The 20307-nt window shown below is 44.7% G+C and overlaps 2 protein-coding genes across 4 annotated transcripts in view; both read right to left on the bottom strand.

Moving 5' to 3' along the window:
- Nucleotides 1–9368, bottom strand: part of LDHAL6A (lactate dehydrogenase A like 6A) — a 29047-nt gene extending 19679 nt beyond the window's left edge. The window contains exon 1 of the mRNA XM_035265970.3: nt 9228–9368. Coding sequence (XP_035121861.1) covers nt 9228–9353 — 126 coding nt within the window. The 5' untranslated portion in view covers nt 9354–9368. The remainder of the gene's footprint in view (nt 1–9227) is intronic.
- A 3519-nt stretch (nt 9369–12887) lies between these two features.
- Nucleotides 12888–20307, bottom strand: part of LDHC (lactate dehydrogenase C) — a 44082-nt gene continuing 36662 nt past the window's right edge. For 2 of the 3 annotated variants that reach the window (XM_035265967.3, XM_009007798.5), the window contains exon 8: nt 13814–14269. In XM_035265967.3, coding sequence (XP_035121858.1) covers nt 14105–14269 — 165 coding nt within the window. In that variant the 3' untranslated portion in view covers nt 13814–14104. Of the gene's footprint in view, nt 14270–20307 lie in introns of all 3 variants that reach the window. The other variant, XM_009007797.5, reaches the window with a different exon arrangement.

The following is a 20307-nucleotide window of genomic DNA, read 5'->3' as shown; positions in this document are numbered from 1 at the left end:
CTTTTATCCTAGATGTGCTGACAGCTGATTGGATGGTGGCCACCCAGTCTGAGGGTGGGTCTGCCTCTCTCAGTCCTCAACTCAAATGTTAATCTCCTTTGGCAACACCCTCAGAGACACACCCAGTAACAATACCCTGCCTCCTTCAGTCCAATCAAGTTGACAATATTAGCCATCACACCATACTAAGGTATAATGTTAATAACTACAAGTGGGGTATAAACTGTTACCTTTTCAAGTTTTTCTGTAAATCTAAATCTGTTTTAAAAATAGTCTATAAAATATATTCTAACAATCTCTCTGAACTCTTTCCTTACTTCTAAAAATGAAGGTAAACAGAATATTCACAATTCAGTGCATTTTCCCTTTTAGTGGGCAGCTTTTAGCAATTCTTTCATTCAGCTACTAAATATCAATTACAGTGAAGAGGGAGACCCAGGCTTCTCAGATCAACTTCCCCTTTGACTATCATGCTGCATTTCTTTTTTTTTAAATTACATTTTAGGTTTTGGGGTACATGTGAAGAATATGCAAGATAGTTGCATAGGTACACACGTGGCAGTGTGATTTGCTGCCTTCCTCCCCTCCTGCTGCATTTCAATAGAAGAAAAGGTTGACTGACTGAGACTGGCGCCTCCGGTTTTACCTTCCTGTAGGTGACAGGCTAGGCCTTGGGGAAACTCTCCAGAAGGCACTATTTTTACTTAAAACCAGATCAAACCAGAAACCTTTTCACATGTGAGTCCTAAAACTGTAAACCGAAACCCTTTCATATGTGATTTCTGAAACTGTAACCCAAAACCTTTTCACATGTGAGTCCTATATGAACCTAAGATTCTTCCACGAGTAACATCTAAAGTATAAGCCTATATAAAGGCTGAACCTCCCTTTGTTAAACGAGCTTAGCTGTTAGGCACCTATGCCACCTTGCTCCCAGCTGAATAAACCTTTCTCCTGTATTCAGTGTCTGAGAGATCCGTTTCCCGTGGCCGCTCCTGCTACATTTTTGGTGCATTGACCAGGAAGCGAGTCTCAGACAGCAGACGGCGGGAAAAAGTCTCTTAGGTGGTTTGCTGAGCCCTGTGGAGCATCCCTGCGGGGGGGACTCCTGCTCGCTGGGGTGATGCATCCTGAGAGCGCTTCCGGGCAGGTATTTGCCGGGTGGAAAAGCCTCACCAGAGCAGATCAAGGAGGCCCTGCAGTGTCGATCCACCCAGTGGCTGAACACTGAGGAGGAACGAATATTTGGGGAAGTCTGGACATTGAATTTGATAAGATTGAACCCCGGGAAAGTAGCCCACCCCATTTTGGGTGGAAGCATGGCCTGATCACCCAAGGGTGCCAGATCAGCACTTTTGAAGGTAGCTCTGTCTGTAACCTTGGAAGCTTTTGCTTATGGGCTATGGTTTTGAATGGGAAGGAGAGCAATCGGATGTGTGTCTGTGTGTGTGGATGTGTGTCTGTGTCGTCGAGCAATTTGTAAGAGAAGATTGAACCCCAGGAAAGTAGCCCACCCCATTTTGGGTGGAAGCATGGCCTGATCACCCACGGGTGCCAGATTGGCACTTTTGAAGGTAGTTCTCTCTGTAACCTTGGAAGCTTTTGCTTATGGTTTTGAATTGGAAGGAGAGCGATTAGATATGTGTCTGTGTGTGTAGATGTGTCCAACCGGACTCATCAGTTGTAAAAGGTATCGGGCCCATTAGGAAGGGCCTCATGCGACGAGCAATTTATAAGAATTAGAGACAGCCACAGAAGGCTGAGTGAAGAAACCTCTGGGCGATTGTAAAAGGATTGAAGTGAATGTAAATCAGAGAGTGCTCCGTGCTGTGTCTTGCTAGACAAGAAGGGGAATTGCTGTGAGTGAACTAACACTTTCCTAACTGTCGGAATTGTTTCTTTGAAGTGTTAATATGGGTCACTCCCATAGCAAGCCCACCCCTTTAGAAACTATGCTGAAAATTTTCAAGAAGGGATTTAGTGGGAATTAGAAAGTAACTGACACCAGAGAAATTAAGGGTTTTATGTAGGGAAGATTGGCCGCATTTAGGGTAGGTTGGCCCCCAGAGGGAACCCTAGACAGGCCCCTTGTCTCCAAAGTAAGGCATGAGGTTATACATGGTGAACAAGAACACCTCGATCAATTTCCATACATAGACTCGTGGTTGCAGTTAGTGTTAAACCCTCTGAAGCAGCTAAGAGAGCTGGTAGTGACTGTTTTAGTAGCCAAGGGACAGACTGCTAGAAACCACCATCCCCTCGCCGCCGAGAAAAGCAGACTCCCAAGGTCCAGGCAGATTCAGTGGCAGAAACAATGACTCCCAAGGTTTTGGTCGACCCAGCGGCAGAAGAGTTTTTGTTGATAATGCCTCCTCCTCCTCCTCCTCAAGGACTCCCTGCCCCTGGACCACAAGCCTCAGCATCCCCACCAGAGCTGCACAGCCCTAAATCCTCTAGAGCAGACAAAAGAGAATGTAAAAAACTCCGCCCATTGCTGCCCGCTTCCCAGAGGGAATCCCCCTCTGGCAGCTCGTCTGCGACCCAAGGCTGGGGTGCAGATACCTTTGAGAGAGCAGGGGTACACGGGAGTGGACAAGGACGGCCACATGGTAGAAAGGCATGTTTTCACGTACCTGCTGTTCACCTCGGCTGATCTTATCAATTGGAAAAATAACAACGTGTCTTATACCAAGAAACCCCAAGCTCTCATTGATCTACTGCAAACTATTATTCAGACTCATAACCCCATTTGGGCTGACTGCCGTCAGCTGCTTATGTATCTTTTTTACACAGATGAAAGGCAGAGAATACTCCAAGCCGCTTCTAATTGGCTGGGGGACCATGTTCTTGCAGATTACCAGAACCCCCAAGAGTGCGTTTGGGTCCAGTTACTGGGAACTGACCCCCAGTGGGATCCAAACACCCCGGAGGGCATGCAAAGGCTAATCGGTACAGAGAAGCCTTGCTGGAAAGATTAAAAAAAAAAAAAGAAAAGAAAAAAAAAAAAAGGGCCCAGAGAGTTACAAACATTAAACAATAAAGTCTCTGAGGTTCTTCAAGGAAAAGAGGAACGCCCTACCCAATTCTATTTAAGACTGTGTGAAGCTTACCGCATGTACACTCCTTTTGATCCTGAGAGCCTGGAAAATCAGCGTATGATAAATATGGCATTAGTCAGTCAGTGTGCAGAAGACATTAGACAAAAATTGCAGAAACAGGAAGGATTTGCATGGTGTTTGTAAACCAAGAAACAGTGAGCCAGAAGGAAAGTCATAAAGAAATGGAGCGCCAGGCCCGGTGAAATGCCAACTCCACAGCTGCTGCCATTAAAGGAGCGCCCCCAAGAGGGTGGGAAAAGGGGGGTTCCTGGAAAGCCCCAGTCTGCCCGCCCATGCCTGCAATGCGATCAGTGTGCATTTTGTCGAGAAATAGGGCACTGGAAGAAAAAAAAAAGTCCACAATTAACTGAGGAACAGGATGATCCTAAGCAGGAGGATCCAAATGAGCATGAAGGGGCTCTGTTCAATCTAATGGAAGGGCCACTGGACTAAAAGAGAGGGGGCTGGACTCATATGCCCCCAAAGAGCCCATAGTCTGGACGACAGCCCTGTAACCCCCCATCGAAAGGAACAAGGCCAGTGTTGTTAAATCTATTAAGGTGTTAAGAGAACAGACTTTCTTGTACTTCATGAATTGCCCCTGCCCCCCTTCTCTGGCAAAACCTGTTGTGCAAATCAAGGGCCACTATCCCATTCGACAAAGGAGACTACCTGCAGCTAAAACTGCCTCAGTCAGGGGTCATCAGGCTCTCAGTGTCCCTTGGGAAGGAGGATGGAGACTTCCTAGCCAGAAGCAGAGGACTGATATTATCGCCCAGGCCAGTGCAGGGTTTGCGTGGCTTTGCACCCAATTTATACACGCAGTTGGGATTATTGCCAGCAGCGGATAGTTGGTTCACTTAATTGGACTTAAAGAATACCTCCTTAGCATTGGACTAGCCTCGGAGGGTGAAAACAATTTGCATTTCAATGGGAGAAACCCAGAAGCAGGTGTAACCACTCAATACACCTGGACCCAGCTTCCCAGGGGCTCAGAAACTCTCTCATCATTGTTGGGGAGGCATCAGCCTGTGACCATCCCCCAGAAGCTTCTTGCTTGCATGCTGCCCCCGTATGCTGATAACCTTCTATTGACACACCCCATGGCAGTCGGATGCGCAAACAAATGCCTTACTTCGGCACCTGGAGGACTGTGGGTATAAAGTGCCTGAAAGGAAAGCCCAGATTTGCCAAAAAGCAAATGCAGTATCTGAGGCTCACCATCTGGAAGGGGGAACGCAGCCCAGAAGCAGAGAGGAAGCAAGCCACTTGCAAAGCCACAGAACCTGAGACTAAAAAGCAGGTGAGAGAGCTCCCGGGACCGGTGGGTTTTGTAAATTGTGGATTTCCAAACTTTGCAGTACTGGCCAGACCCTTACACAAAGTGACAAAGCAGGGGAGATGACAAGACACCCTTAAAAATGGGGCAGAAGCTAAAAGTGAAACTTCTGTTGGCCCTGGCTTTGGGGTTAGCCGATTTTAACACAGCCTTTTCATGCTGTCAAAAAGAAAAAAAAGGAAGGAGAAAAATGGCAATCAAAGTTTCTAGCCTCAACTCTGGGAAGAATTTAAATATCAAAGCAGCCCACACAGCGGAGACTCTAATGAATACCGAAAGACCTCACTGGTAAGCCTGCCAAATACCAGGGCCTGCTATGTGCAGTGGTTGTACAAGCTGTACATGAGACCACTCGTTTAGGTCAAGAGTCACTTGAAAAGATGCTGGGCCGGTACTTTTACATCTCACACTTCTCGGCCTTGACCAAAACTGTGGAACAGCGATGCATTACATGTCCACAATACAACACGAGGCAGGGTCCAACTGTTCCCCCTGGAATTCAAGCTTATGGAGCAGCTCCATTTGAAGATCTCCAGGTAGACTTTACTGAAATGCCCAAGTGTGGGGGACATAAATATTTGTTGGTCTTGGTGTGCAGAGGCCTTCCTGCCAAGGACTGAAAGGGCCCATGAAGTAACCCATGTGCTGCTTCGAGATCTTATCCCTAGGTTTGGACTGCCACTGCGCATCAGATCAGACAACAGACCAGCATTTGTGGCCAATTAGTCTGGAAAACAGCAGCGGTCTTAGGTACACCTGGAAACTGCACGCTGCCTACCAACCTCAGAGTTCCAGAAAAGTGGAAAAATGAATCAGACCATCAAAAACAGCTTAGGGAAAGTGCGTCAGAAAACAAGATTAAAGTGGGTGCAGGCACTTCCCTTGGTGTTATTCAAAATTAGAGTCACGCCCTTTAGGAAAAACAGGATATTCCCCTATGAAGTCTTATACCATAGGCCTCCTCCCTACTCTGGGCACTCCTAGGAACTCCTCAGGAGTGCGGAGAGATTGAGTTAGGATGCTAGTTACTAGCCCTAGGGAGAATCGCTTGGGATATTTCAACCTGAGTGAGTAAGAGATGTTCTGTAAGCCTTTTTCTCCCCAGTTCACCCTTTCTCACGAGGTAATCATGTGTGGATAAAGGACAGGAGTACAGCCCCTCTAAAGCCGCAATGAAAAGGACCTCAGACCTGCTCCTGACCAATCCCACAGCTGTAAAGGCAGAGGGAATCCCAGCCTGAGTCCACCACAGCCGTGTTAAAAAAAAAAACAGCAGTACCTGAGACTTGGACCAAGGCAACGACTGCAGAATCACCTTAAGAAGGACAAGCCTTGCTCCAGACACTTCCCGGAAGCTGGCTGGTCCACGCACGGCCGAAGCATGAGGAGATTCATTGTGGGACTTGTTCTTCTTAATATTTGGACTTGTACAGTAGGAATATTAACTAATTTTGAAGAATGCCCTCAGTATGTACACCAGGTAGGGCGTAAAAGTTACTGCCATTCTTTTGTCCGATAGTTCTTATAAATGTACAGGGGAAGCTGCTTATATAATGGTACGCAATATGAGGTGTAGTCGTCCATGAGATGGACAGGTGGTGTGTCATAGGCATCGTTAAGCCCCCTTTCTTCCTATTATCTGTTAAGACAGGTGGGCTGTTAATGTATTCAGTCTACCCTGCTAGAGAGAAAAAGAAACCTAAAGATAGGAGAATGGACAGATAATGAGTGGCCACTGGAGAAAACTATTAAGTATTATGGGCCGGCCACATGGGCAGAGGATAGCTCATAGGGACACCAGACCCCTATTTACATGCTCAACCGGATCATCCAGTTGCAGGCTGTTTTGAAAATACTAATAAAACGGGCAAAGCTCTGTATCTTTTAGGCCAACAACAACAACAACAAAACTCAAATGAGAAACATGATTTATCAGAACCAGCTGGCCCTAGATTATTTGCTGGCAGCCAAAGGAGGAGTCTGTGGAAAATTCAATCTAACCAACTGCTGTCTGCACACAGATGACCAGGGGCAAGCAGTGAAAAGTACTGTGTGAGACATGACCAGACTGGCACACACCTGTACAGGTGTGCCACTGATTTAACCCTGAGTCCTTATTCGAAGGTTGGTTCTCATCCTTGGGAGGATTCAAAACCCTCACCGGAAGTGTTATAATAATAATAATAATAGGTGTCTGTTTGTTGCTCCCTAGTCTACTCCCCCTGTTCCTTCAAATAATTAGGGGCTTCATCACTACTGTAGTTAGCCAAAAATGACATCACAAGTATATTATATGAAGCATTATCAGTTTCTTCAAAAAATGTGGAAAGTGAGAATGAGAGTGAGACCTCTCACTGATATCATAAATGGTGAGGGTCTCAAAGGGGGGCTGAAGAGGGAGACCCGGGCTTCTCAGATCAACTTCCCCCTTGACTACCAGGCTGCATTTCAATAGAAGAAAAGGTTGACTGACTGGTGCCTCCGGTTTTACCTTCCTATGGGTGACAGGCTAGGCCTTGGGGAAACTCTCCAGAATGCGCTATTTTTACTTAAAACAAGACTAAACCAGAAACCTTTTCATATGTGAGTCCTAAAACTATGAACCTAAGATTCTTCCACGAGTAGCATCTAAAGTATAAGTCTATCTAGAGGCTGAACCTCCCTTTGTTAGACGAGCTTGGCTGTTAGGCTCCCAGCTGAGTAAACCTTTCTCCTGTATTCGGTGTGAGTCCGTTTCCCGCGGCCGCTCCCGCTACAACCGGCAGCGCTATTCTAGATTCGGGATCCAACACTAAAAGAAGCAAAGTGGATCTTGCGTTACACTAATTAGTTTATGTATTACGGTATAATTCAGAAATTTTAAAAGACATTTCTGTCTCTCTACTAGGTTTGTACCATAAATTTCTAACAATAAATTCCTGAACAATTCCTATTGAGAATTCCTTCTTTATCAGCAAGGATTTTTTAGGCTATTACCACCTCCTCGAATGACAGAAGTTGCAGTGTCAAGGGCCAAGAGGGAAAGATAAAAGGGAGCCTAAACCTGAGGCTTTGTAGGGGGATTGTGTACCACATTTCCTAAGATATACAAATGTCATAGTCAGCAACATAATAGAATTCAAGTTCTAGAAGGAGGTGACTGAGAAGGCTCCACTTCAAACCTTTACAGCAGGGAGCATCACTGAGTTTAGACAATGGGTGCTGCAGGTGGCATTTTAAGCCTCCAGAGGTGAGCCCCCTGTGGAGCCTGCAGATACTCTTTACATGCCTGGTGGGCCTGTGCCTCCCATCACCAGTTGCAATGGAATGTACTCCTGCCCTTCTGTACTCCTACCCACCACCTCCACCTGAGTTCTATCCAGGACCTCCTATCAGGGACAGGGCCATGAGACAGGTGCAACCCCATAGCAGGCCCCTATCTTGGGGCCCTGGAACCTCCTGACAGAAGCCCCACAATTCCCTCCACTCCTGCAACCAAAGCCAAGCAGCAGCTGCCAGAGGTAGGAGTTTTAGGGATATGGCTCAATCCCTCCCAGAATGGCCCTTCAAAGCAGAGGTGGTAAATCTTTCATTTCAAGCTTTTCCATATATATTACCTGTATACTTATCTATTCATGCAATTTGAGATAGTCTGCCTTTTTTCTCCTCTAAAAAGTAGGTCTAGTATTTACTTCTCAGAGTTGTAACATTGGATAACATATATAAACATTTTTTTCTTTTTTTAATTTTAATACCAGAGAGCACCTGGATATATAAACATATTATTATTACTGATGTTTAAAAAAAGTGTTGGGCTAAGCAAGCTGGCTCACATCTGTAATCTCTGCACTCTAGGAAGCCAAGGCAGAATTGCTTGAGGCCAGGAGTTTGAGATCAGCCTGGGGAAGTACATGGAGGCCCCATCAGTCAGTCAGACAGTCACAAATACGTTGGTTTTCACATGTGTGTGTTCTTCATTAGCAATGAGAACACTGCTGATAAAGGCATTACAATAGGTAGGACAAAATGAACCACTGGGAATGTGTATGGCTAGCACAAACAGCAGGTGGCTGCGGCTGCCATCCTTAGTGCCATAAGGTCACTATATCATCTAGATATAAAACCCAGAACCAATCTTTTAAATCCAATGACTCAGGCCAGAATTAAAGGTTATCTAAAAAATGGCTTAAAACAGTTTACAGATATTCCATTAGTAAAAGTGTAGCTCAAAGTTTCTTATGATTTACTAAAACTTTATGGTAATAAAGTTCAGATCCAGGTAATATCTTTAGAAAGGGTCAGAATCCTTTTTTGGCCGCTGTCTCTAGCCATTAAACTTTATCAGCTCTATCAATACTAAGAACAACTAAACACTAAAACTAACCTAATACGAACAAGGAACAAAGGGAATTACAGATACAGAGACGAGGAAATGGGAGAGAGATTTAAAGGGAAAAGGATTATTGTATTTGGTACTTGCAGGCTGCCAACCATCACTGACATGCTTGTATACTCTTTTCTGCCACCTATTTCTCCAGTTTGTTTTGTGAGCCGAGTTTCCAAATCAAGCAAAGGGGTACCTCATATCGTCATTAAGTGAAATGTCAACATATCAGAGATGCTTCTAACACATGTGATATCATCATACAATTTTTAAAAAGGAACCCCCTCTGGGTGGAACAACTTTAAAAAGGGCATTTTTCCCTCTGGTTCCCCACTCATCCCGTGAGCTGGACACAACCTGCACAACCCTACGCTGCCGCCTTGCCTCCAAACGAGGTGAATCCTGTGGCGCAGAGCACATCGCTTACTTTTAATAAGATGCTGATAGCACAAGCCACACCAACCGATCCACTTCCTACAATGGAGATCTTATTGTGATGAATGGCCTTCTCCTCAGCGACATTCTTAATAAGTTCACCCTTGACAGTTGCCATCCTGGAAACCTAACAATGAAAACAAATTGCACAGCCATTTCCAGACCTGGAGTTGGTCTGTGGTGAGAGCGCGTATGGAGAGCTCCTGGGCCCCCGTGCGGAAAGACCTGCTGCGAACACCCAAGAGACCGACAAATCTGACCAGCAAAGAAGCTGGGTAGGTTCTAGCCAGGCAGCTCAGCCTCCATGAAGCGGACCAGGGGAAGAAGAAGAAAGCGGGAACAGTTAGGAGTTAAAGAGAGAGGAAAGAACAGGGGCTGCTGCACCAAATATGAGACTACAGCTGGGAAGGTTCTCTGTCCCGCAGCTGACTCCCTTTTCTCTCCCTTTCCCCTCCTTTTCCCCCAACCTCCAGTTCTCAGCTCCAGGACTGCACCCAGGGTCCGCAGGCCACACTCACAGGTGAAGGGCCAGCCTCACCCGAGCAGGTCACATACCGCCTGGCGGAGACACGGAGCCATCCTTGTGCAAAAACAATCCGCTCCCGCAGCGCCCGCTCTCTGGCTGCTCCGCAGAACACTTGCAGCCCAGCTCATGGCCACTCACTCAAGAGGTGAAGAAAGAGAATGGAGTAAAGCTCGTCAAGGCACGAAGGTCAACCACGGACTGACGGACCGTGGTCACCGCTTTAATGCAGCTGCGCACACCGCACCCAGCTCGTGCAGGCATCGCAGGTATGATGCCCAGCAGGTGTGAGGCCTGGCAGGTGAGAGGCCAGAAGCAGGCTGTGGAGCACTGCGCCTGCGCCTCTGCCTGCCTGCCCCGCCCCCGCGTGCAGGTGGACACGCTGCGAGGTAGGTGGTTGACCAGCTGCAAAAGAGGCGCGAGGTACGGCAGGCACAATGCACTGCAGGGCCTCTGGTGTCAGGCGGAGTTGTTTGCCTAGAACCCATCCACCAGAGAGCCCAAGTAATTTTATTTCTAACAAAATCTTGTCTGGATGTATCTAAAAAGGTCTTTTTGACTCTCATTTGGAAATTTTTCCCCAGCATGGTAGGAGAAAGGGACCTCAAGACTACTTATTACAACCTCAGCTGTGAGCTAAAGTAGAAAAAGTAAAAATTTAAAACTCTGGCCCTGGCGCGGTGGCTCAAGCCTGTAATCCCAGCACTCTGGAAGGTCGAGGCGGGTGGATTTCCCGAGGTCAAGAGTTCGAAACCAGCCTGGCCAACACGGTGAAACCGCCTCTCTACTAAAAATACAAAAATCAGCTGGGCATGGTGGCGCACACCTGTAATCCCAGCTACTTGGGAAGCTCAGACACAAGAATCATTTATGAACCTGGGAGGCAGAGGTTGCAGCGAGCTGAGATCGTGCCACTGCACGCCAGTCTGGGTGACAGAGCGAGACCATTTCAAAACAACAATGACAACAAAACTCTGTTTGCAAAAGGAATTTTGAAAAACAATATGAAACCTGAAGAATTTGATGAGTGCCAATTGATAACCATTTTTACAAGGTGAAGGAAAAGCTCAACTCATTAAGTAGTTAAATCCACACTTTGGGAGGCTGAGGCGGGTGGATTACCTGAGGTCAGGAGTTCAAGACCAGCCAACATGAAGAAACCCCATCTACTAAAAACACAAAATTAGCCTGCCGTGGTGGCACAAGCCTGTAATCCCAGCTACTCTGGAGGCCGAGGCAGGAGAATTGCTTGAACCTGGGAGGTGGAGGTTGCAGTGAGCCGATATCATGACACTGCACTCCAGCCTGGATGACAGAGTGAGACTACATCTCAAAAATAAAAAATAAAAATGTAGACTCCAAAATCGGTCTGGAATTAAACCAAGGTTTCTATTTCTCTTACCACATTTTACCTGTTTTGTAACTCATTTGTGAATCATGTAATTTTGATGGTTAATATTAGGTGTCAACTTGATTGGACTGAAGGATACAAAGTGTTGATCTGGGTGTGTCTGTGAGGGTGTTGCCACAGGGAATTAACATTTGAGTCAGTGGGCTGGGAAAGACAAACCCACCCTCTATCTGGATGAGCACCATCTAGTCAGATGCACACCTGGGATAAAAGTAGGCAGAAGAACGCGGAAGGACTAGATTGGCTAAGTCTTCCAGCCTTCATCTTTCTTCTATGCTGGATGCTTCCTGCCCTCAAACATCAGACTCCTAGTTCTTCAGCTTTGGAACTCCGATTGGCTTCCTTGCTCCTCCGCTTGCCTATTGTGGGACCTCACCTTGTGATCATGTGAGTTAATACTCCTCATTAAACTTGCGTGTGTGTATATATATATACCTCCTATTAGTTCTGTCCCGCTAGAGAACCCTAATATAGTGATACACGTTGACAAATTTTTCTAAAACGTAGAGCAGTGTTTTTCAGTCTTTTTTCATTATCATTCCCTCAAGAGCCTTTGTAGATATTTTCCCCCTAATTGTTTTGCACCCCCCATCATGAAATTACGTATTAAGGAGTTAAGATTTGGTCAAGCAGGGTTGAGCTTTGGAGAGCCAAACTCTTGTAATATCTAAGATTTAAAAAAAAATATTTTCCTTCCTCCCTCCTCCCCACAACCAATTTTCAGCCACTTAAGGAAAAAATTGGCCTGTTGAGAATACATGATGTAGAGCAGTTTTACTCATTAGAATGTTCCCTGTAGAAACTGTTATCAATTTTTCAGCCTTGTAATCTCTGCAAGAATTTCCTAAAATGAAGTTTTGATGTACAAATGAGCTTTGAAAAAAGCCAAAACCCACAGAAGACTCCCCTTGCCCCCATCCTAACTGATAATAATTTTATACATTCAAGGGAAGATTCTGAAGAAAAAGGGAAAAGAATAAAATAATGGGAAACTAATCATGTTCAGGAATAGATGACCAGAATGAAAGCTATCAAGACAGCAAGAATAATCAACTATGAGGGTAAACCATGACACTCTGACCAAATGAATCTGCCTCCACTAGTCATCTGAGTCCTCAGGGTCTGCATATCTACCTTCTAATCTTTTCCACTGGTCTAGTTTTAGTCATAATTTGTAAATTGGCCAGGAGTGGTGGCTCATGCCTGTAATCCCAGCACTTTGGGAGGCCAAGGCAGGAGGACCCCTTGAGCCCAGGAGTTGAAGACCAGCCTGAGCAACATGGCTAAACCTTTTCTCCAAAAAAAAAAAGAAAATTTGCAGGATGTGGTGGCATATGCTTGTAGTCCCACCTACTCAGGAGGCTAAGGTGGGAGGATCTGTTGAGCACTCAAGTTCAAGGTTGCAGTGAGCCACAATTATACCCCTGCACTCCAGCCTGGGTGACAGAACAAGACCTTGTCTAAAAAAAGAAAAAAAAATGGTAAATTATCTTGATATCGATTTCTTAGTTTTTTATTGTATTGTATAGTTCCAATAGCTGCCTTAAATTCTTTGCAGAATCAAGGAAATATTTCATATGTATGTATATACTATATGTTGAGAAACATTCAGTTTGCTCCACCCCCGTGGCTTTCTTGTGGAGAATACCTTTTAGTTTGTAATTAGTAGTAGGCAGGTAACAGCTGCCTACTCGGAATATTTATGAGTTATGAGTAAATACAGAACACCAGTTTATTAATAAGAATCACCTGTTAAGAGAGAATACATGGATGAGAATCTGCTCAGGGCCTTCAGCCTGGAATGCTGTCAGCCCCTGAGGCTCTCAGTTTGATAGGCTGCTGGTTCCCTAGAGAGATCCACTCTGTTGTTCTATCTGGGTGTCTGCATCTCATTACCTTCAGTGCCGCCTGGGTGGGGGGGTCTCCTGACCAAGCTGGTACTCGGTAACTATATAAGTCAGTAGAAGCACTTCACCTTTAGACACTAAAAGGGAGCTAATAATGACTATTATCAAATATTAGTCAATAATCTGCTGGGTGGAGTTGCTCACACCTGTAATCCCAGCATTTTAGGAGGCTGAGGCAGGCAGATCACTTGAGGTCAGGAGTTTGAGACGAGCCTGGCCAACATGATGAAATCCTGTCTCTACTAAAAATACAAAAATTAGCTGGGCGTGGTGGTGTGTGCCTGTAATCCCATCTACTCAAGAGGCTGAGGCAGGAGAATCATTTGAACCCAGGAGGTGGAGGCTGCAGTGAGCTGAGATTGCACCACTGCACTCCGCCTGGGCAACAAAGCGACACTGTCTTGAAAAAAAGTAATGATAAATGCTTATTTTTAAGACCATATATACCAAAAAGCTGGAATTACAGGTACCCAACACTGTGCCTGGCTAATTTTTTTGTATTTTCAATAGAGATAGGGTTTCACCATGTTGGCCAGGCTGGTCTCGAACTCCTGACCTCAGGTGATCCACCCACCTTGGCCTCCCAAAGTGCTGGGATTACAAGCATGAGCTACCATGCCCAGCCACATTTATAATGATTATATATAAACATATGACACTAATGCAATATGAAATGAATATGCTGATACTCTAATGGACAAAAGTACAAAATAAAATTGTAATACTAGGAAAAGGGGTTTGTGAAAAGAATCAAAGTTCTATATTATAATGATTATACATATTCTACATCTGAAGGCATTCTTACATATATGACACCTCAGAAGTATAACTTACACCTGTACAGATTGGGTATCATTAGAATAGAGCTATAAAGGAGTCTTAAAGAGACTTTCCTTGTTCTAATCTTGAGAGAGTGGAGTTATGTCATAGGTCTCCAATTTTTATTTTTTAAAGATCAAATGAAAATACTTTCAAAATTTATACAGTCAATTATCCTCTTTCTCCAAACAGTAGAACATTAGAAGGCTTTAAAATATCAGATCCTTTTGAATATTCAAAAGTGTTTCTGCACTCTTCTTGAAAAGGGCCTCCTCCTCAGGATTCAGGTTAATTTTCACAACATCTGAGACACCATTCCGCCCCAAGACACAAGGGAGACTGAGAAAGAGTTCTTCTTTTATTCCATATAATCCCTGAAAGGCAAAAGTAGATTATTGTTCAAGTACCCGGATATGGAAAAGAAGCTGTGCAAAAGGGCATCAGAATAAGAGTACATAGTAGAGACTAAGGCACTCAATGTGCATTGCTCAGAGGGCAGCAGAGTGATGAGCAGCAAAAGCAAGAGCAGCCTTACGTCCTATGGCCATGTGGAGCTTACATTCAATGACATAAACAAGATGCCAGAGGCCTTTAGAAGGACCAGAAAGGTACAATTTACCTTATTCCTTACCAGGTCATCTTTCTGTCCCAAGGAAGGATGCCATGCAGTCCTTCATGATGCCATTTTATCAGATGAAGGACTATGAGGATCAAGCAGCTTATGTTTAGTCCAAACTACATTAAGGCAACACTGAAGCAGGTGGTGACTGGGAAGGCTCTGCTTTATACCTTTACAGCAGAGAGCTTGACATGTGAGGTTCTGAACCTATTGTAAAATTGTTAGCTGTTCACTTAGTAGTTTCTATTGTGTTTTTGCTTTAGAGGGTCTACGGGCCATGTACTTAAGTATGTTTGTGTAGTAGTGGGTATCGCTCTTTTGTATCCATGTTTAAAGGTCTCTTGTAAGGTTGGTCTAGTGGTAGCAAATTCCTTTATTACTTGCTTGTCTAAGAAAGATTACATTTCAACTTCACTTATGAAGCTTAGTTTGGCAGAATATAAAATTCTTGTTTGGAATTTTTTTTTTTTTAAGAATGCTGAGAATAGGTCCTCAACCAGACATGGTAGCTCACACCTGTAATCCCAGCACTTTGGGAGGCTGAAGCCTGCAGATCACTTAAGGCCAGTAATTGGAGATGAGCCTGGGCGACATAGTGAAACCCCATCTCTACTAAAAATACAAAACTTAGCCTGGCATGGCAGCACACACCTGTAGTCCCAGCTACTCAGAAGGCTGAGGCAGGAGAATTGCTTGAACCCAGGAGGCAGAGGCTGCAGTGAGCTGAGATAGTGCCAGTGCATTCCATTCTGGGTGACAGAGTGAGACTCGGGGTCAAAAAAAAAAATCCTCAATTTCTCCTGGTTTGTAAGGTTTATGCCAAGAAGTCTGCTGTTAGCCTGATATGGTTCCCTTGGTAAGTGATTTACCCTTTTTCTCTAGCTGCCTTTAAGATTTTTCTTTTATTTAGCGTTGACCTTGAACATTCAGGTGACTATATCCCTTGGTGATGTCTGTTTTGTATAGTATCTTGCAGGTGTTCTCTGGATTCTTGTATCTGGGTATCTACCTCTCTAGCAATATTAGGAAAGTTTTCTTGAATTATTCCCTCAAATATACTTTGCAGGTCGCTTCCATTTTCTACTTCTTCCTTAGAATGCCAGTAATTCATATGTTTGGTCACTTTACATAATCCCATATTTCTCAAAGACTTTGCTCATTTTATAAAATTATTTCTCTTTATTTTTGTCAGACTAGGTTAGTTCAAAAGACCAGTCTTCAAGCTCTGAAATTCTTCTGCTTCTTCCAGTAAAGTGATACGGTTTTCAATTGTATTTTGAAATTCCTTAGCTAAGATTTTTAATTCCAGAAACTCGGACTGATTTCTTTTTAATATGTTTATCTCTTCCTTCATTTCCTAGATTGCTTAAAAGTTTCTTTGTGTTAATTTTCAACCTTATCTTGGATCTCATTGAGCTTCCTGGCAATTCCTGCTTTGAATTCTTTATCTGTCATTTGTGAATTTCCATTTTGGTTAAGAAACCATTGCTGGAGAGCTAGTACAATTATTAGGTGGAGTCACTATGTCAACTAAAATTCCAGGTGGTGGTGAGTTCAATTATTTCATGAGTCTCTCATTTTACAAAACATAAAAGCTAATTCTTTTTTCTTCTTCTTCTTTTTTTTTTTTTTTGAGACAGAGTTTCACTCTTTTTACCCTGGAGTGCAATGGCACAATCTTGGCTCACCACAACCTCTGCCTCCTGGGTTCAAGTGATTCTCCTGCCTCCGCCTCCCGAGTAGCTGGGATTACAGGCATGCACTAACATACACAGCTAATTTTTTAGCACCCATTGTCCAAACTCAATAGTTTGGACAATGGGTGCTACAGGTGGCTTTTTTTTTTTTTTTGAGATGGAAGCTTTGCTCTTTTTGCCCAGGCTGGAGTGCAATGGCATAATCTCAGCTTACCACAACCTCCACCTCCCAGGTTCAATGAATTCTTCTGCCTCAGCCTCCCAAGTAGCTGGGATTACAGGCATGTGCTACCATGCCCAGCTACATTTTGTATTTTTAGTAGAGATGGGGTTTCAGCATGTTGGCCAGGCTGGTCTTGAACTCCTGACCTCAGGTGAGCCACCTGCCTCAGCCTCCCAAAAAGTGCTGGGATTCCAGGCATGAGCCACCACGCCTGGCCTACAGGTGGCATTTTAAGCCTCCAGAGGTGAGCCCCCAGTGGAGCCTATAGATACTCTTTACATGCCTGGTGGGCCTGTGCCTCCCATCACCAGTTGCAATGGAATATACTCCTGCCCTTCTGTACTCCTACCCACCACCTCCACCTGAGTTCTATCCAGGACCTCCCATCAGGGATAGGGCCATGAGACAGGTGCAATCCCATGGCACTGCCCTATCCTGGGGCCCTGAAACCTCTTGATAGAAGCCCCACAATTCCCTCCACTCCTGCAACCAAAGCCAAGCAGCAGCTGCCAGAGCCTATTACACCCTGGGCAATTCACACAACATCTACATGGGCATGTATCAGCTTCCACCACCTCCATACTACCCTCTCCCTGGTCTTGGAAGATAGAAGTACTCAGTGTATCCCAAAAAATTAAAAATTTAAAAGAAGACTCAAAATCAGGCATGGTGGCTCACACCTGTAATCCCAGCACTTTGGGAGGCCAAGGCAGGCAGATCACAAGGTCAGGAGTTCGAGACCAGCCTGACCAACATGGTGAAACCCCATCTCTACTAAAAATACAAAAATTAGCCAGGTGTGGTGGCGCATGCCTGTAATCCCAGCTACTCAGGAGGATGAGGCAGGAGAATCACTTGAACCCAAGAGGTGGAGGCTACAGTGAGCAGAGATTGTGCCACTACACTCTAGCCTGGTGACAGAGCGAGACTCCATTTCAAATAAATAAATAAAATAAAAGGAGACCCAGCAGACCCCTCATACTTCCCTGCCTCCTACGACTCATCACTCTTTAATCCTCTCCTTGGGGCTGAGTCTGGGGTTGTGGGAGATAGGAGGGCCTTGTTCTTCTCCAGGTCTTATTATCAACAGTTACCAGGAATAGTGTTGAAGGAAGAGCAGAGGCCCCTTGACTCTGGAGCAGTGCCTCACAACTTTCCATGCTACAGAGCCCACAGGCGCTATTCAGCCAGCTTCCCTCTCACCATCTTTGGGGCTCTTCCTCAGGAACACAAGGTGTGTCCCTTGTTCCTGTTTTGCTCTAGTAACCTCTCCCCACAGAGGGATTCTCTGGTTAACCTCCTCTACCATAGTACAGCTCCCTCATTTTGGTAGCCACTTTACACTCAACCTCATAAGCTCCATCAAATCAGCCAAGTGCCATCCCTGAGGGTGACCTGCCAGGAACTACTTATGTTCCTTCCACTTTGGCATCTGCCTACCAGTGGAAGGCCACTGTCTTGTCAGACTGTCAACCCATATTCTATTCAGCCAGGCTACAGCCACAGTCATACTCAAATTCCCTTCTCTATCCTTTTTTTTTTTTTTTTTTTTTTTTAAGAGACAGCGTCTTGCTGTGTCACCAGGCTGGAGTGCAGTGGTGCAGTTATAGCTCAGTGTAGCCTGAACCTCCTGGGCTCAAGCAATCCTCCCACCTCAGCCTCCCAAGTAGCACACACCACCATGCCTGTCTATTTTCCTTTTCATTTTTTATAGAGATGGAGTCTTGTTATGTTGCCGAGGTTGGTCTCAAACTCCCTCTCCGATCCTTGATCATTCTGTTGCCACCTCTGTGTGACATTTGGAGCTTTAACATGAGCTTCCATGGGTGTAATCAGAGGCAAGGCCATGGTGGCAGGGGAAGAAGTCCCTCTGCTTCTCTACTGGTATTTCCAGAATTGGTTTTCCTTTGCCTCCTGTCATCTCTCTTTCCTCTAGAAGAGGCATCTCAGACTGGAATTCAAGAATTCATGTCCATCCATCATGCCATCTGAGGACTGCTGGGTGGGCTGGGAACAAGGGCTGCTGCCTGAATCTTGGGACCAAGCCTAGCCCTGCATGCTAATGGTGATCTGCTGCTAGGCCCCTCAGCCTGGCCTTTTCCCTTTAAGCTTTATGCCTGGTTGGTTATAAGTTCCCCTGGATATACTAGAACTTGCTCTCATGTGCTCTTAGACTGACTGTGAAATAGAGAGATGGTTTAAAGATAATTCCCTATTTATTTGACAAAACAATCCAGTTATACATTAATATGAAATAAACTCTGCACATCTTGATTTGGTGAAAATGTGACATAGTAAAAGTGAAGTAACTGAGAAAGAAATAAAAAGGAATATACAAATTATTCTGCTTGTAATGTCAAATGTTTATATGTTCCCTATAAAATATAACTCAGCTGGACACAGTGGGTCATGCCTGTATTGCCAGCACTTTGGGAAGCTGAGGTGGGTGGATAGCTTCAGGTCAGGAGTTCAAGATCAGCCTGGCAGCAGGACAAAACCCCATCTCTACTAAAAATACAAAAATTAGCTAGGTGTGGTGGTGCACACCTGTAATCCCAGTTACTTGGGAGGGTAAGGCAGGAGAATTGCTTGAGCCCAGGAGGCGGACGTTGCAGTGAGCCAGGATCACACTCAAACCTGGGCAAAAAAGTGAGACTCCATGCCCCCCCACAAAAAATAAATAAAAATTACATTAAAATAAAATATAACTCGTCCATTGACTTGTTCAGTAAAGGCTATTCAATTCCCATATTACTCAGTCTCTTAATTGATTACTCATTTGACACTTCCCTGACTCTTTCTCCAGAGTTCAGAGGGGTAGTTGCTTATTCTCCCATAGGTTCTGCATCCTCTGAAAAGAAGGTGTGTGTGGTATCTATTGTGTACTGTTCATTGCCTCTTCAAAATCTTTTTTTTTTTTTTGAGACGGAGTCTCATTCTGTTGCCCAGGCTAGACTGCAGTGGCACAATCTTGGCTCACTGCAACTTGCATTTCCTGGGTTCAAGCAATTCTCCTGCCTCAGCTGCCCAAGTAGCTGGGATTGCAGGCGTGCACCACCATACCTGGCTAATTTTTGTCTTTTTAGCAGAGGCGGGGTTTCACCAGGTTGACCAGCTGGTCTCGAACTCCTGATATCAAGTGATCCACCCACCTCAGCCTCCCAAAGTGCTGGGATTACAGGTGTGAGCCACTGCGCTTGGACCCTCTTCCAAATCATCCCCTGCTCTTATAAAAACAAAATATATTATCACTATTTTTTTTTGAGGATCTAATTTAGCTCTTCTTCCCTTTCTAATAACCATTTACTAACCTCCTACTTATTCCATCTCATTCACAAGACTGACATATGGCTCACAGTCTTCCCTGTCTATCCCAATTACTGCCATTATCCTTGTTGACTTCAATATACATATGAATAATCCAACCAAAATTCCCTTTCTTTCCAGTTTCTAGACCTTTTTAGCTTGTGGAACCTTCTGCTCCCATTCCCATTCTCCTGCTCTGGACCTTGTTATGGGGTTCCTCCATACCCAACTTAGGTTCCATGATCCATCATTCTGTAATCCTTTGGCCATACCCTAAGCTCCTTTGCCCATTTTAATGTTTAGTTTTTATAAATATTTCTTAATTATTTATTTTTATAATTTATTCATCTGTAGATATATTCAAGGACAAAAGTATTGAATTTGTGGCTTTTAGCAGAATATTATACCCATTCACAACTGTATAGGCCAAAATGCTTGCATCTCTTTCTTTCTCAATCTCTCTCTCTTTCTTCTTTCTCCCTCGCCCAATCTCTCTTGTCTGCCTCTCTCTTTTCCTTTCACATTCTGCCAATAAAACCCAAACCTGAATGAATTTGGCTATGTGCT

This window comes from Callithrix jacchus, chromosome 10, assembly GCF_049354715.1.
Source record: "Callithrix jacchus isolate 240 chromosome 10, calJac240_pri, whole genome shotgun sequence".
In the NCBI taxonomy this organism is placed as follows: domain Eukaryota; kingdom Metazoa; phylum Chordata; class Mammalia; order Primates; family Cebidae; genus Callithrix; species Callithrix jacchus.
The sequence above is the reverse complement of the archived record's forward strand: the minus strand, read 5'-3'. Positions and strand labels throughout refer to the sequence as shown.